The sequence below is a fragment of the Myotis myotis genome, unplaced genomic scaffold (genome assembly GCF_014108235.1).
Source record: "Myotis myotis isolate mMyoMyo1 unplaced genomic scaffold, mMyoMyo1.p scaffold_m19_p_6, whole genome shotgun sequence".
In the NCBI taxonomy this organism is placed as follows: Eukaryota; Metazoa; Chordata; class Mammalia; order Chiroptera; family Vespertilionidae; genus Myotis; species Myotis myotis.
The window spans coordinates 77,750,990-77,765,474 of NW_023416368.1; the positions used below are offsets into that span (position 1 = coordinate 77,750,990).

The window sequence follows — 14,485 nt, forward strand, 5'->3', positions numbered from 1 at the left end:
GCAGCTCCAGGGAGGTGCCAAGCCAGGCCCACCGCCGGCGGGGAGGCTGCGGGCACAGCCCGCGCGCGGGGATGGGGGCGCTGCGGCAACGCCGGCGGCCGGCAGGAGGCGCAGCGCCGGCCGCGGCGCCCGGAGGTGGGAGGGGACCGAGCGGGGAGGGGAGCGACAGAGAAACGCGGTGGCGGCGGCGACGGCGCGCGCGCTCAGCCCACCCCCCGCGCCCGCCGCCGCCCGGACAATAAACAGCCGCGCGCGGGGCGATGCCGGAGCCGGTGCCTACGCCCCCGCGCCGCGCAGCCCGGGTCGCTTGGCCTTAGCCCACCGCCCTCCTCCCGCCCTGCGCGCCCACCGAGTTCGCCCCGGCTCAGCATCGCCGACCCAATCGGACCTCCGCGGGGAAATGGAGTGAGTAGGCGCGCCCGGGCCGGGGCCGGGGGCTGTGGGCGGGGGCCCAGCAAGGGGCGAGGCCTCTTCTACCGCCCCCCATCGGGAGCGTCGCGGCCCCCGCGTGGAGAGGGGGGTGGCGAGGGGCTTCCGGGACCCCCAGCTCAGCTCCGGAAAGACTCGGGCTGGGCAGCGCCGGCCCGGAGACCTCCCCCTACCCCACCCCGGCGGCGCACGGGCTCACAGAGACTCCGGCGTGAGCGGCTGGGGGGCAGCCCAGGACACTGGGAGGGGGAGGCGCGTGTTTCTGTCCGCGCCCGGCCCGCACCCCCTGGGCTAGCCTCGGCCACCTGTGGGCTCCTGAGTGGGCCCCCTGGGGTGATGGAGCGACCCCTCCCCATTGCACAGGTCAGGCCTTGAGCTCACCCTCCCCACCCTCACCCCCTCACTCCCCAGCCTGAGCTCGCTGCTCGCTGCGCCCTGGACGCGCCCACGGGTCAATCCTCCCTCTGTCTGGCTGCCCTCCCCACCGGCCTTGAGTGCTGTCTAGAGCCCCTGTTAAGGCCGGGGCCTGGCCGGAGGGGGGGGGGGGGGGGGACGGGGGGGGGGGGGGGTGGCAGCCAGATGTTGTCCCGAGTTACCACTGGAGGGAGGGGCCTTCTCTCCAGGCTTCCGGTCTGGGGTGTGTGAGACTGGAGGTCCAGGTGCCTTCCAACAGGGAGCATGGAGTTGATCCCCTCCGGGAAAGTGCCCCCTACATAGGGCCCCAGATGGTGTAGCCAAGAGGGCACTGACCCCTGCCTGCAATGGAATGGGTGGCCTGGGTCTGTGGAGGGTGAGGGGAAGAGTTCCTGGGCCAGGGTTCTTGCACAAGCAGGTGCTGAATGAGTGTGCACGGTCATTTCAGACAGAGTCCTGCTTTCTGGCGTCGGGGTGGCCCCACGCCCCCACTCCCACAGGTGGGCGCCGGGAGGTTGTACTGTGTGTTGGCCGGGGCAGGGAGTGGGAAGCAGGTGTCTGGGGTCCCGGCAGCCTGCTCACTATGTGTGTGTGTGGGGGGGGGACAGCTGTTATCCTGCTCTGGGTCAGGTCCCCATGGGGCAGGGGGCCTGGACTTGTAGGTCTGCCCAGTCCAGCTCCCCTGCCCTTCCTACTGGGTGTGTTTTCTGAATATACAACTTTCCTCCAGGGATTCACCCGTGACCCACCACACCCTCAGCGGGGTGGGAACCCCCGCCTCCTGCCCTCCTCGGAATGTGACACCCAGTGTCCTCTGCTTTTGAAAACCCAGACAAAGGCCTAGCTGCTCCCCAACCCGCCCTGGGAGCCCAGCCAGGGGCTCAGGGGAGCCAGGGCCCAGACTTGTCTGCACTATGATCCCCCACTTGTTTACCTGCTCTGCTCCCTGGGACCAAGGGGAGCCTCTAGGCCTCCTGACAGCAGACCCTGGGCGGGGTGTGGCCTTGGGGAGGCGGCTGCCTTGGAGAATGAGAGGTGAGAATCTAGGAAAATGCCCACCCAGAGCAGAGCAATGAGGGATGTTTTGATCGGATCTCATTGTTTCCTTTCCCACCACTCCTTTCTTTCTCAGTGTGGATACTGAGGCCCTGGCGGGGGGGAGGGCAGTACTGCCCCGGGGTCACACAGCACAAGTAGGGTGCCCTGTCCTGTACCTTCTTGGTCACAGGTCAGATATGGTGCCATGCCCCCCCCCCCCCCATTAGGTGGATCACTGGCTTTTCTGGGTACAGATGTGGGGTGGGACTTGGCATTACCTGGCTCAAATAGGCATGAGAGAAAGCTTGGGTTGATGATGGTGAGGAGAGGCTGCACTGGTGCTGCCCTGACTGGAACACCTGCCCCTCGCTCAATCCTTGCTCATGGTCCTTTCCCATGAGGGCAGAGCAGGCTCCAGGCACAGAGGCAACAGCCCCTAGAACAAGTCACTCACCTCGTTCCGTTTCCGTGGGTTTTGCCATCAGAGTCACAGGAGATGGTTGTAAGGCTTGTGGTGGTGCTGGGAACTTTCTTTTATAGATAAAAATTTAAAAAGAGAACCTGAAAAAATAAATTTAAGAATTTCACAAAATGTTGTTAAAGGATTAAACACGTTTTCCTTCGTTTAAGAATTTAAGGATTAAACATATTTTCATTAGTTTAAGACTTTAAGGATTTATTGAAAAGCAGCAACTGATCACCGCGCTGTCGGGATAGATGGCGATGCTGCAAAGATGGGACAAGGGTGGGGGTGGCAGAGCAGGGGCACTCTCCTGGTGGGGAGAGCTGGATGCCAGTCCTGCCCTGGGAGGACTTGCGGTGTGGGCCCCCGTGAGGTACTGCTCCTCTAGGAGCCTCAGGGTCTGGCTGGTAAAGTAACGATATTTTAGCTGAGGGCAGCCATTCTCAAATGCCCAAGCTGTATCCTGGCTCAAGGCAGGGCTCCAGCCCTGGGATAGGAGCTAGAGAGCGGAGCTGGGGCAGGACCTGCCCAGATTTCTTCCCACCCTCAGGCCTGGACATCTTTAAGAAGTCTCAGTTGGGTGCTAACTGGATCCTTAATGTTTTTTTCACACTTGCTAATCTCCCTTTTTAATGAGAGACACAGCCGGTTAAAAGGCAGCAATATCCAGTGATAATTGAATAACAAGCTCTCGTTTTTCATTGTGTCTATTTTTCAGTGTTTTTACTCTGTGGCCGAGGCTTCTTGTTTTCCCAGTCTTGGTAACAATGAAATGTTTCCTTCTAAAACCAGGGGGTTCGATTCAAACAGTGAGTGATGTGAAGGGAAGGAACAAGCCGATAATACTAGAGGTAGAGGCAGGAACATGGGAATGTGGTTCGAGAAGTGCTGGCATCATTTATTTGCTTTAAAATCATTTAGTGAGCACTTGCTCTACACCTGTTCGGAGCGCTTTGTCCCTGTGAATTAATTCTCTTGATCTTTACAGCAGCCCTGTAAGGTGGGGAAACTGAGGCATGGAGAGATGATCTGACATGCTGGAGGCCACAGCTGATAAGGAGGGCTTGGGTTTGCTGGGCTTTCCTCATAGCGGCCAGGGTGGGAAGGGAATCTTTGTACCTTCCTATGTCCCAGGGACTTTGGTCTACAGGGTTCCTAGGTATTCTGGCATCCGCTTTCCAACCTGGTTGGTAGCCTTGGCCCCTGGGGGCATCTGCCCCTGCGGGCCCCCCCCCCCCGCCCCCCCTGCCCCAGACCTCTTCTGTGACTGCTAATTTGAGAGTAGGGCATGGAAAGGGAGTGTCCTGACTCCTTAGGAGAATGGGTATGTCACTCACCCTCCCTGGGTCGCACTTTTCACATTTGGTGAGTGGAGACATGAACCTAGCTAGCCCCCTCCCAGGTGAGGCACAGTTAGAGGAGGAGTGGGTGCCATATGGACTTGGATCTTGTAATACCAACCCCAAGCGAGATCCACCCTCAAGGGTCTCAGATTTCGATGCTGGGAAATGGGTTGATGCTCAGGAAAAAAAAAAAAATCACATTACCTCTTTCCAAGTCTGGGACCCTGCTCCCGTCCATCCTTCCTCCACCAGGGAAGTGTCTTATCCATGCATTTGAGAAACACTCCCTCCTGACCATCCTAGCCCCATGCTGGGTCAGAAGGCCTCAAAGGACGAGGTGGAGAATAAGGTTTTTAGTCCTGTCCATCATGGACCTTTTCTGTGAAAGATATTTAAGGGTTGACCCGGTAGACAGAAGGGAGCACCTGGTAGGAAGAGTGGCCTATGCATTTCTGCTAGAGGCAGGAAAGCACTGGGAGAGGGAGCACTCTGGTTTGCGCTCCTGGGGCTAGGTCCTTACAGACCTCGAGTGCCCAGCTGGGGCCATGGGGAGCCATGGGTGGTGTCTGAGCAGGGGAGCAGTGAGAGCTGATGCCAGGCACCAGAAAAGACTCTTTAAAAAAATATATATATATGTATATTTTTTATTGAATTCAGAGAGAAAAGGGAGAGGGAGAGAGAGATAGAAACATCAATGAGAGAGAATCACTGACCGGATGCCTCCTGCACACCCCCCACTGGGGACTGAGCCCACAACCTGGGCATGTGCCCTTGACTGGAATTGAACCCGGGTCCCTTCAGTCCTCAGGCCGACACTCTATCCACTGACCCAAACCAGCTAGGGCTAGAAGAGATTCTTGCAGGTGAGGAGCCAGATTGCTGAGGAGCTAGTCAGGGTCTAGCCTAGACGGGGCAGGAGGGGGCAGCTCAGAGACGAGTGCCAAAGTCAGGGGAGCAGGACCCAAAGTCTGGGTGGGCATAGACCTGATTTCAGAGTTTTGTGGTGCCAGAGCCATGCACAGGGCCAGGCTGTCCTGGTCAGAGAGAGATGGCCCAGTCCCTGGACGCACAGAGAGGCTGGGAGGTGCCCTGGCCACGCCGCCAAAGGGTCTCTGTGCGGCATCAGATGGCTAAGTAGAGGTCTTGAGTCTAACGAGTGTGAAATCGGGCTGGGATGCCTGTCTCCTGCCCACAGGTTTCCAGCAAGAATTCAGGGACAGTCAAAGCCCGTCTCTGGGACAGTATGGATTGGGCTGAAAATTGAGAGGTAGAAACCAAGCCAGGCCTTGTGGTGGGCAGATTAGGTAAGGACCAAAGCGAGGCCAGGCTGCGTGGGGGTCACTGCGTGGACAAGGGTAGTGGTGGGACGGGGCCACGCCTCGGAGCCCGGCTTGGGTGAGCAGAGGGGGTGGGGGTCAGTGATGTGGGGGCCTTGAAGGCTGAGTGAAGGGAAGGGGCTTGGCAGAGGGCTTGCAGGGAATGAAAAGGTGATGTGCTAGTCAGTTTGTGTTCAAATCTTTTTGATCATGGAGAGTCTCAGGGCAGGGCCAGCAGGGCAGGACCCGTGCTCTGACCCTGGCCTGGCCCTTGGTGAGGGGGTCAGCATTTCTGCTCTATAAAGGTATACATTTATTTTTACCAGCTTTATTGAGATGTCATTCATACACCACACAATCCACCCACACAGCTGTACAACCATCACCTCTAATTCCAGAACATTCCATCAGCCCTAAAACAGGCCCCATCCCCTTTTCCAGGCACCCCCATCCCTGCCCCCCCACCCCCCCCAGCCCCTGGCAACCACTAACCCCACTCTGTCTCTGGAATGTGCCTGTCCTGGACATTTCACATAAATGGAATCACACACTGTGTGGCCTTTTGTGTCTGGCTTCTCTCACTGAGCGTCATGTGTTCAAGGTTCATCCACGTTGTAGCAAGAATCAGTGCTTCACTTCTTTTCATGGCTGAGTCATATTCCATTGAATGGATGGACCATATTGTGTTTATCCACTCATTGTTGATGGACGTTTGGGTTGTTTTCTATATTAATTTGTACAGTCACTTCCAAGGTAGTTGGGGCCTGTCCCTTGCTGGATGTGGGCAACCCAGATCCTGTTTTAGATCAATGTGACAGTGCTTCTTTCTTTTCTTTTCTTTCTTTCTTTTTTTTTTATAATATATTTTAATTGACTTCAGAGAGAAAGGAAGAGGGAGAGAGACAGAAACATCCATGAGAGAGAATCATGATGGATCGGCTGCCTCCTGCACGTCCCCCACTGGGGATCGAGCCCCCAACCAGGGCATGTGCTCTTGTCCGGAGTCGAACCTGGGACCTTTCAGTTCACAGGCTGATGCTCTATCCACTGAGCCAAACCGGCTAGGGCAACAGTGTTTCTTTAAAAGGAAAAAATGGAGGTGGTCATAAGACAGGTGGTCAGTCCAGGGGGTAGCAGGAATGTGAAGAGCGGAGAGGAACCTTTAGGTGGAGCCACCTCTAAAAATGGAAATACCCTAATTGACTTGCTGGCACAGTGAATATTTATTGAGAACCTGCCGTATCCTGGGTGCTGGGTACATGGCAGTGACAAAAAGAGACAGTTACTGTCCTCGTGAGGAAATAAGAAACACAGTAAGTAAAGGTCCGGGGTGTTGCATGAGGGCCAGAGCTGGCGGGGGCATTGGGGGGTGCAGGGGCTGAAACTTAAGTAGGGAGATCAGAGGAAGCCTAGATAAGGAGGTGGTGACTGAGGAAAGCCCTATGGCAGCGGTTCTCAACCTGTGGGTCGCGACCCCTTTGGGGGTCGAATGACCCTTTCACAGGGGTTGCCTAAGACTATCGGAAAACACATACATAATTACATATTGTTTTTATGATTAATCACTATGTTTTAATTATGTTCAATTTGTAACAGTGAAATTGGGGGTCACCACAGCATGAGGAACTGTGTTAAAGGGTCGTGGCATTAGGAAGGTTGAGAACCACTGCCCCATGGGAACTAGTGAGGCCTGCAGATGCACCCGGCGGCAAAGCCCTGGGCCGTAACGTGCTTTGGCCGTCTGAGTGCGGCTGGGGTGGAGTGAGGGGTGGGCAGGAACCATGGGTCTTTGGGGTGGGTCTCCGCAGCTGGATCTGCCTTGGCCCCTGGGGAAGGCCTCTGTCTACATTGCCTCCATTCATGCTCCACTGCCCTCCTGCTGAAGGGCCCAGGGCAGGGTCCAGCTCTTCCTGCTCTCTGCCCCAGGTTAATAGGCAACAGGTTTGCTCCTCCAGGTCTGTGTCCTGCTCTGACCTCAGTCTCCACCATGGGGTGAGGTCTCTCTGCCTTGAACCTCCTAGGCAGCTAATGCCTCATGGGCTGTCCACCTCCTTAGTGACAGTCGAGGTCCTGGGAGTCACCGGGGGAGGGGAGGAGAGCCGAGCCAGGAAGGCTTGCTGGAGGAGGGGACTGCACTTGAGCAGAGCTTAGAGGTGGAGGAGGGAAAGGGAGGCCGAGGGAGCTGGTGAAGGGTGACGGGAAACTGGAGGGCTGGGAGGCGGAGGTGTTCTCAGGGTGACAGAGCTGTGGAGGGTTGGGAGACAGGAAGGCGCTGGGCAGACAAAGGACCCCCAGGAAGCTGGGAACCAGCGAGTGGCATGGGGACTTCCCCCCTCTACATCCCCCTCCTCCAAGGAGGGAAAGGGCCCACTGGGCCACGGGACTCCCTCTCTCACCCCCACCTCCCAGCCCGCGTGACTCGGCCCCACCCTCCCCTCATGGCCAAGGTCGTTGTCAGCTGTTTCCTTTCAATTAACACAGGAATGTTCCAGCGCTGGGCTCCGATCCTGCCTGGGCCAGGACCCCCTCATTCTGGCTGGAGCTGCCCAGGCGTAGGCTCTTGGAAGAACGAGTGCGATCCCCACACCCGCCTCGGGCCCGCCTGTTCTGCCCGCTGGGTGACCTTGGGCCCGTTGCATAACCTCTCTGGTCTTTAAAAAATAAACGCCCGGCAAAGCTGGGGCCTCCGCCGGGCGCATTGGGTTTGGGCCTCATTAGCTCATCCTCTGGGGCCAGGATTATCTCACGCTCACGGCCGACACCCTCTCCTCGTCCTGAGCCGCCCACATTGCCTCTGGAGCCCAGAATTTGCTCCAAGCGCCATAAAAATAATCGCGCAAGGACTGGAGGCTTCGCCGCGCGGAGGGTGGGCGTCCCGGAGCGGGCGTGCCCCTCCACCAGCAGTTGCTAGCGGCGGCCCATGGCGAAGCGCAGTCAGTGGAGGCGCAGAGCCGCCAGCGACTCCTCCCGCGCCCCCCCGCCCCCACCGTGTGAAGCCAGGGGGGCAGCTGCCACGCAGTTCTAAATCCTCCCCTTGTGTTTTAGCCAAAACTGAGCTTCTCCACCCAGCCTGTCAGATCTTTTGTGATCTGGCCTCTGCTTTCCTCACGAGCCCCAGAGCGCATTCCAACCATCCCACTGGCCCACCCCTGCCCTGCCAGACCTGGGGACACCCCTCCTCCTTGCGCCTGTCCGAGCAGGTCCTACCGCCCCCACTGAGCAGCCTCCTTTCATCCACTGATGACATGGGTCTAAGGGCCATCAGGAGGATGGACACTTAGCATGTGTCATTTACAGACTTCCCTCCTCCCCAGCCTCAGCCTCAGTTTCCCCTCCTGTTAAACGAGGCTGGGACCGGCCTGGAAGGTGGGGAGCGCCCGGGAAGCGGTTCTTATTTATAGCTGTTTCACGAGAGCTCAGCGGCCCTACTGTGCTTTATTGTTCTCATTCATGATGCTGAACGTTATCTTGGCTTAAACTTGGCCACCTCGCGCCAGGGCGGATCCAGAGCCTTCCAGGGTAGGAACCCCTCCCTGGGCGGGTGCCCCTGGGCCCCAGAGGGGACTCCACCCCCAAGCAGTGGGGGGCGGGGTAGACCCAGTTACCTCCGCCTCCCATCCTTTTTAGGCCCCTGAAGCCCCTGCCCCCAGCACTGGGCTGGGGGCGGAGATGCGTAGCGGGGCCCACACCCTCGTGCAGGCCTCCGAGTTGCCTTGGGGATGGCGCGGTTGCCAGGGCAACCGCCTTCCGCGGGCCTGCCATCCATCACCAGGAGGCAGAGGCGCCCCCAGGCCTGGGGAGGGGCCATGAGAAGGGTGCACAGCCTGCGCCCCTTGGGCTGTGACAGGGACGGGAATGGGGAGGGATGAGAATTCTCTTGCGGCCCACCTGCCCTTCCCCTGCCCTGGCTCGGCCAGCAGGGACAGGCCACCTAAGGCAGGACACCGCCCGCCTTGTCTGCAGCCCGTGGAGCCGTCCCTGTGTCCCCGTGTCCGGTCTGAATGACCACCTGCCCACCATGGTAGAAACATGGCATTAGGTGGCTGGTCCCTCTGCCCAGCAGGCCCTGCGTGCACTGGGGTCTCAGCTGCTATATGACCCCTCCCCCGCTCCACCTCCTTCCTGGAGGGACTCCTGGGGGCTTGATTGGAGCTGGGAAAGGGATGGCCGGCCTGTGTGTGGTCCAGAGCTGGGCAGCTGTGGTTTGAATCTGAGCTGTTCCCCTTCCTAGCTGTGTGACTTTGGGCAAAGAGCTTGCCCTCTCTGGGCTTAGTTCCCAGCCATGGGAAGAGCCTACCAGGCAGAGGGAATAACACGTGCAGAGGCCCTGAGGTAGGAATGACCTTGGTGTAGAGGAGGCACAGCCAAGAGGTCCTGCTGGCTGGAACAGAGTGAGGAAGGAGAGCAGGGGGTGAGGGCAGGCCAGTGGGTGGGGGTTGGGTTATGCTGGTTTCATCATTTCTCTTCAGGGGTGATGGGAGCCAGGGAGACTTAGAGCAGGAGTGTGACAGGGTCTGATTCTCCTTTTGAGGTGCTGCCTCTGGTTGGGGGGTGAAGAGATGCTGTCAGGGGCCAAGGAGCTGGCAGGTAGTGGTCGAGTCCTGGGCTGTGGTGGGAGATGTGGGGTTTGTGAGAAGTGAGGGGATGGGAACACAGGGGTGGCACCCGGCCTCCTCACACAGGGCGATGGGCAGACCCAGAAGCCTAGCTGACCTGGCCCTTCAGGAAGGGCCTGTGAGCTGAGTAGGTGGATCCAGCTTTTCCTGAACTCCATTCAGCCGAAGCAGCTTTCCTGAGAAAGGAGAGAGGGAAGTCGCAGAGGGTGCAGCTGGTGCTGCTGGGGCCCTCAGAGGCGCAGGGGGGGCAGGTGCCACCCGCCAGGAAGGGAAGAGTTGAGTGGGGTCACCTGGCTGGGGCGTGGGAGCCAGATGACTTCAGAGGTCTCAGTGAGGCCAGGAAACTGAAGCTGAGTCGGACAGGCGGCTGGGGCGCTGTGGTCCAGGGTAGATCACCCCAAGGGCACCTGGGCGGGGCCGGGGCGGGGCTTTGGCCCAGGGTGCGCCCAGTACACTGTGTGATTTGAGCCTGTTTTCCTGCTGAGCCACAAGGGGAGGGGGCAGCTTAACAGGGAGGATGTAGAGCTGGGTTTCTGCTCCAACTGTCCATGTGGGTAAACTGAGGCCCAGAGGGGCAGATGGTCTTTGGAGACCACAGGGTGGTTCTGGGCTCTGATACAAGGCCAAGGGGTGTTGGGGTGGTGGTAGAACCAAAGAACGGTCTGTAATTTCAGTCCCTGTGAAGATAAGGGGCTTTGGGCAGGGAAGGGGGACAGATCCCACCGCCACCACTGTGCCAGCTGGCCCTGGCCCTGGCTCTGGCCCTGGCCCAGCAAGACTGGGCCTCCTGTCCACGCCTCCCAGAGGGGCCCTGGGATCATTTGGGATTTGGGGCAGAGGCCAGGACCCACCCCCACCCCCCCACCCCAGGCCTGGAGAATGCTCCGTAGGCGGGAGGGTGAGCAGGGGCTGTCCTGATCTGTCTCCCCGTCTGGGCAAGGAGGTGAGACAGCTTGTCTTGACACATCCTTCAGCCTTTGATTCCTGGTGGACCCCGATCTGTCCTTTACAGCCCAGCCTCCCCAAACCCTTCCTGGGGCTTTAGACAGAGCCTCGCCACCCCCCTCCCCTCTCTTGGTACTGCCCTGAAGGGAAGGCAGGAGGATCTGTGGGGAGAATTAATGAGGTAATAAGGCTGGATCTGGAGAATGGTGCTGCCTCCGAGGGGGGCAGGTCCCACTTTACAGAAGGGAGACTCGGGAAGGCCGGCCAAGCCTCTGGCCACCATTACCCTTGACCACCATCACCCAGCTGGAAGACAGCCCGGGGGTTTGAACCAGATCTGCTGAAAGTAGGGGTGGGGTGGACCTCTGGCTTGATTTTGTCTGTCTACACCCCCCCGCCCCCCCCGCAGGGTCCTGGCAGGGGAGACCACATTCCAGCAGGAGCGGCTGCAGGCCATTGCAGTGAGTTCTTCCTACCCCTTGGATGGTGTGGCCAGTGGGGGGACCTGGGTCTCATGGGCTCCTCACTCAGCACAGGGACCCTGTGACTCAGTGGTGCCTGCTGGTGCTTCCCCACAGATAAAATCCTCTTTAATCCTTGGAATGTGGAACCTTAGACCACTAGCCCTCTTAGAGCCCCTTAAAGGTGGGGAAACTGAGGCATGGTAGAATCCTGCCCTTATTTATGCCCCGACTGGGGGAATGGGCTGGTCGGGGGGCAGGTCGGAGGCCAGTGGGCCAAGTGGGTGCCATTCACAGAAAAAAGCAGGCTCGCTGTGGCCAGAGCCTTGGGTGGGTGGGTGAGGTCTTCGTGGTGCCCCTGCCTGATCCTGACCCCATCCCGTCCGTCTGTCCATCAGGAGAAACGGAAGAAGCAGGCAGAGATTGAGAACAAGCGGCGGCAGCTGGAGGACGACCGGCGGCAGCTGCAGCATCTGAAGGTACCCGGCGTCCGGCTCCCCCTCCAGAGCCCGGCCTCGGCAGAGGGGCGGGAGGGGGTGGCAGGGCCCAGAGGCCCCGAGTCTCAGTCGGGTATGGGGCTGGGAGAGCAGGAAACCTGAGGTGACCCTGATCCAGACTCCGACCCTGATTTTGACCCCGCCTCCTGCTGCCCCCAGTCCAAGGCGTTGCGGGAACGATGGCTGCTGGAGGGGACTCCGTCCTCAGCCTCAGAGGGCGACAGAGACATGAGGAGGCAGATGCAGGAGGATGAGCAGAAGGCCCGGCACCTGGAGGAGTCCATCTCCAGGTGGGTGGGGAGCCACACAGACCCGCACGAAGTCTGGGTGTGGGAACCCCGAGCAGTGGGCCCTGTGGGCTGGGATGGGGTTTGGCGGCCTTGCTCCGTGTGTGTGTGTGTGTGTGTGTGTGTGTGTGTGTGTGTGTGTGTGAGATGGGAGCAGGGAGACCTCCACATGCTGGAAATGGGGGTGCACAGGCTTGGATGCCACAGCTCAGTGCTTTAATGGGGACGTGTAACCGGGCTTAAGGTGGCTGAGGGAGGCAATGTGGGCTTTCGGGGGCATCGGCTGCCCTGCTCGACCCCTCCCTTCTGTTGACACTCCAGCAAAGCAGGTGCAGGAGGTCCGAGGAGTCAGGGCGGATCCCTGAGTCCCTGAGGATGGGAGTTGCCAGCAGTGGCCTCCCCAGGGGCTTCCTGGCGCCAGCCCAGCCGACGAGCTCTTCCCAGCTACGTTCTAATGGAGGCCACAGAGGCACTGGCAGCTGGGCCTGCAGGAAGGCTGGGAGGGGCAGGCTGGGGAAAGTGACCATCCCCCTGGGCTGGGACAAAAGGCCCAGAATTTCCGGGCAGGCGAGAGGCCCAGGCTCAGCTCCAGGGTAGCAGGGTCAGGGTGGAGGGAAATGACAGCCAACATTCCAAATGTCCACTTGGCCAAGGAAAGGCCTGAGAGGCATGAGACCTGCCCAGGCCCCATCGCACACTGGGCATCGCCCCACAGAAGCTGGCCCTATGGTGGGGACTTAGAATCCTGTCCTGATGTGTTTGGTTTGGAAGAAAGTGGGCTGGAATTTCCCTCCCTGTCCTCAGTTTCCTGCCTGTGAACAGAGAAGGCAGAAGTCCTTCTGTGCATCTTTTTTTTTTTTTTTTAATATATTTTATTGATTTTAGAGAGGAAAGGAGAGGGGGAGAGAGAAACATCAATGATGAGAGAGAATCATTGATTGGCTGCCTCCTGCACGCCCCCCACTGGGGATCAAGCCCGCAACCCAAGCATGTGCCCTTGGCCGGAATCGAACCCGGCACCCCCCAGTCCGCAGGCCGACGCTCTATCCATTGAGCCAAACCAGCTAGGGCTGTGCATCTTAATTCCCCTTTTAAAATATATTTTTATTGATTTCAGAGAGGAAGGGAGAGGGAGAGAGAGATAGAAACATCAATGATGAGAGAGAATCATGGATTGGCTGCCTCCTGCACGCCCCCACTGGGGATTGAGCCCACAACCTGGGCATGTGCCCTGACCAGGAATTGAACCCTGACCTTCTGTTTCATAGGTCAATGCTCAACCACTGAGCTATGCCAGCCAGGCTGTGCATCTTAAGTCTAACAGACATTAAGCTGAGGGCTGAGACGGGTCTACGTACAGACAGTCAGGACTGACCAGACAGAGCAGCACTTGCTGGGTGGGGTGGAACGTCAGTGGAAATTACTGGCCACGAATTACTGGCTGGACAAGGTGAACTTCTTTACATCACACCTTGTTGGGTGTGGCCCTGGGGTAAGGAGGGGCTCGCTTGAACCCTACTGTGAGTTTAGCACATGCTGAGTGCTGTGGAGGGGCCTGGGCTTTCTCCTTCTCAGAGTAGCTCCACGGTGGCTCTACCAGCCGAATTTTGCCCATTCGGTGTCCCCTGACTGGACACCTCCTCCAGGAAGCCCTCCAGGCTGACCCAAGCTGTGTCCATCCTATTGACATGGGCTCATTTTGTTAGAGAGCTGCAGACTCATCCTTGTCTGTCCCTCTGGGTAGGGGCAGCTGGGCAGGATTTAATATACCAGCTTTGTTTTCACAGGTTTATGTTTAGTTATCTTCTGATACTTGGAAAGTGACATGTTTTTTCCAGTTTTCCTGTAGAGATAAAGCTTCCTGTAAAAATAAATGTATTTGAGTGGGGAAAAAAGGAGAGTCAGTTGGAAGCAAATGAAGTCAGCAATGGCATGGGTGGTGAAGGGACCAAGCAGCCCGGGTTCAGGTTCCAGCTCTGCTACTTGCTGGCTACGTGCAGTCTTCACTCTGCCTCAGTTTCCCCAATCACGAGGGGAAGTGACAGGAATACCTCACAAAGTGTTAGGAAACATCAAAGTCAAGGGGTCCCCAATGGAAAGTGCCCAGAATGGTGCAGGGCGTGCGGAAGGGCCTGGTGAGGCTGTCACTGCGCCCTCTCCCCAGGCTGGAGCAGGAGATCGAGGTGCTGGAGAATGCAGACACACGGCCAGCCGTCGCCAAGGAGAACGTGGCCGCCCCCAGCCCGGCCAAACAGACCCAGAAGGCAGAAGTGGTACTGAATTCTCAGCAGGTAAGGAGGTCCCAAGGGCCCCACCCCTGCTGGCCCCAGAGTGAAACCCCACCCCTGCTGGGGCCAGATTCAGCGCTTGCATTCACACCTCATGCCCTGGCCAGTTTGGCTCAGTGGATATGGTGTCGGCCTGTGGACCGAAGGGTCCTGGGTTCGATACTCGTCAAGGGCAAGTACGTCGGTTGCTCCTCCCTGGCCTGGCCCTCATCGGGCCATGTGCAGGAGGCAACCAATCGACGTGTTTCTCTCACATGGATATGTCTCTCTGTCTTTCCCTCTCTCTTCCACCCTCTAAAAATCAACGGAAAAAGATCCTCGGGTGAGGATTAAAAACAACAACAACCACAAACAAATCTCGGCCTGCCACTTCCCAGCCATGGGACCT

The 14,485-nt window shown here is 58.5% G+C and overlaps 1 protein-coding gene across 3 annotated transcripts in view; it reads left to right on the plus strand.

The window, feature by feature from the left end:
* Positions 1–14,485, plus strand: part of PALM (paralemmin) — a 25,570-nt gene continuing 11,085 nt past the window's right edge. Inside the window, exons 1-5 of one of the 3 annotated variants that reach the window (XM_036312555.1) lie at positions 1–405; positions 10,974–11,025; positions 11,424–11,504; positions 11,682–11,812; positions 13,974–14,100. In XM_036312555.1, the coding sequence (XP_036168448.1) occupies positions 401–405; positions 10,974–11,025; positions 11,424–11,504; positions 11,682–11,812; positions 13,974–14,100 (396 nt within the window). In that variant the 5' untranslated portion in view covers positions 1–400. Of the gene's footprint in view, positions 406–10,102; positions 10,170–10,973; positions 11,026–11,423; positions 11,505–11,681; positions 11,813–13,973; positions 14,101–14,485 lie in introns of those variants that run through there. The other 2 variants (XM_036312554.1, XM_036312553.1) reach the window with 2 other exon arrangements.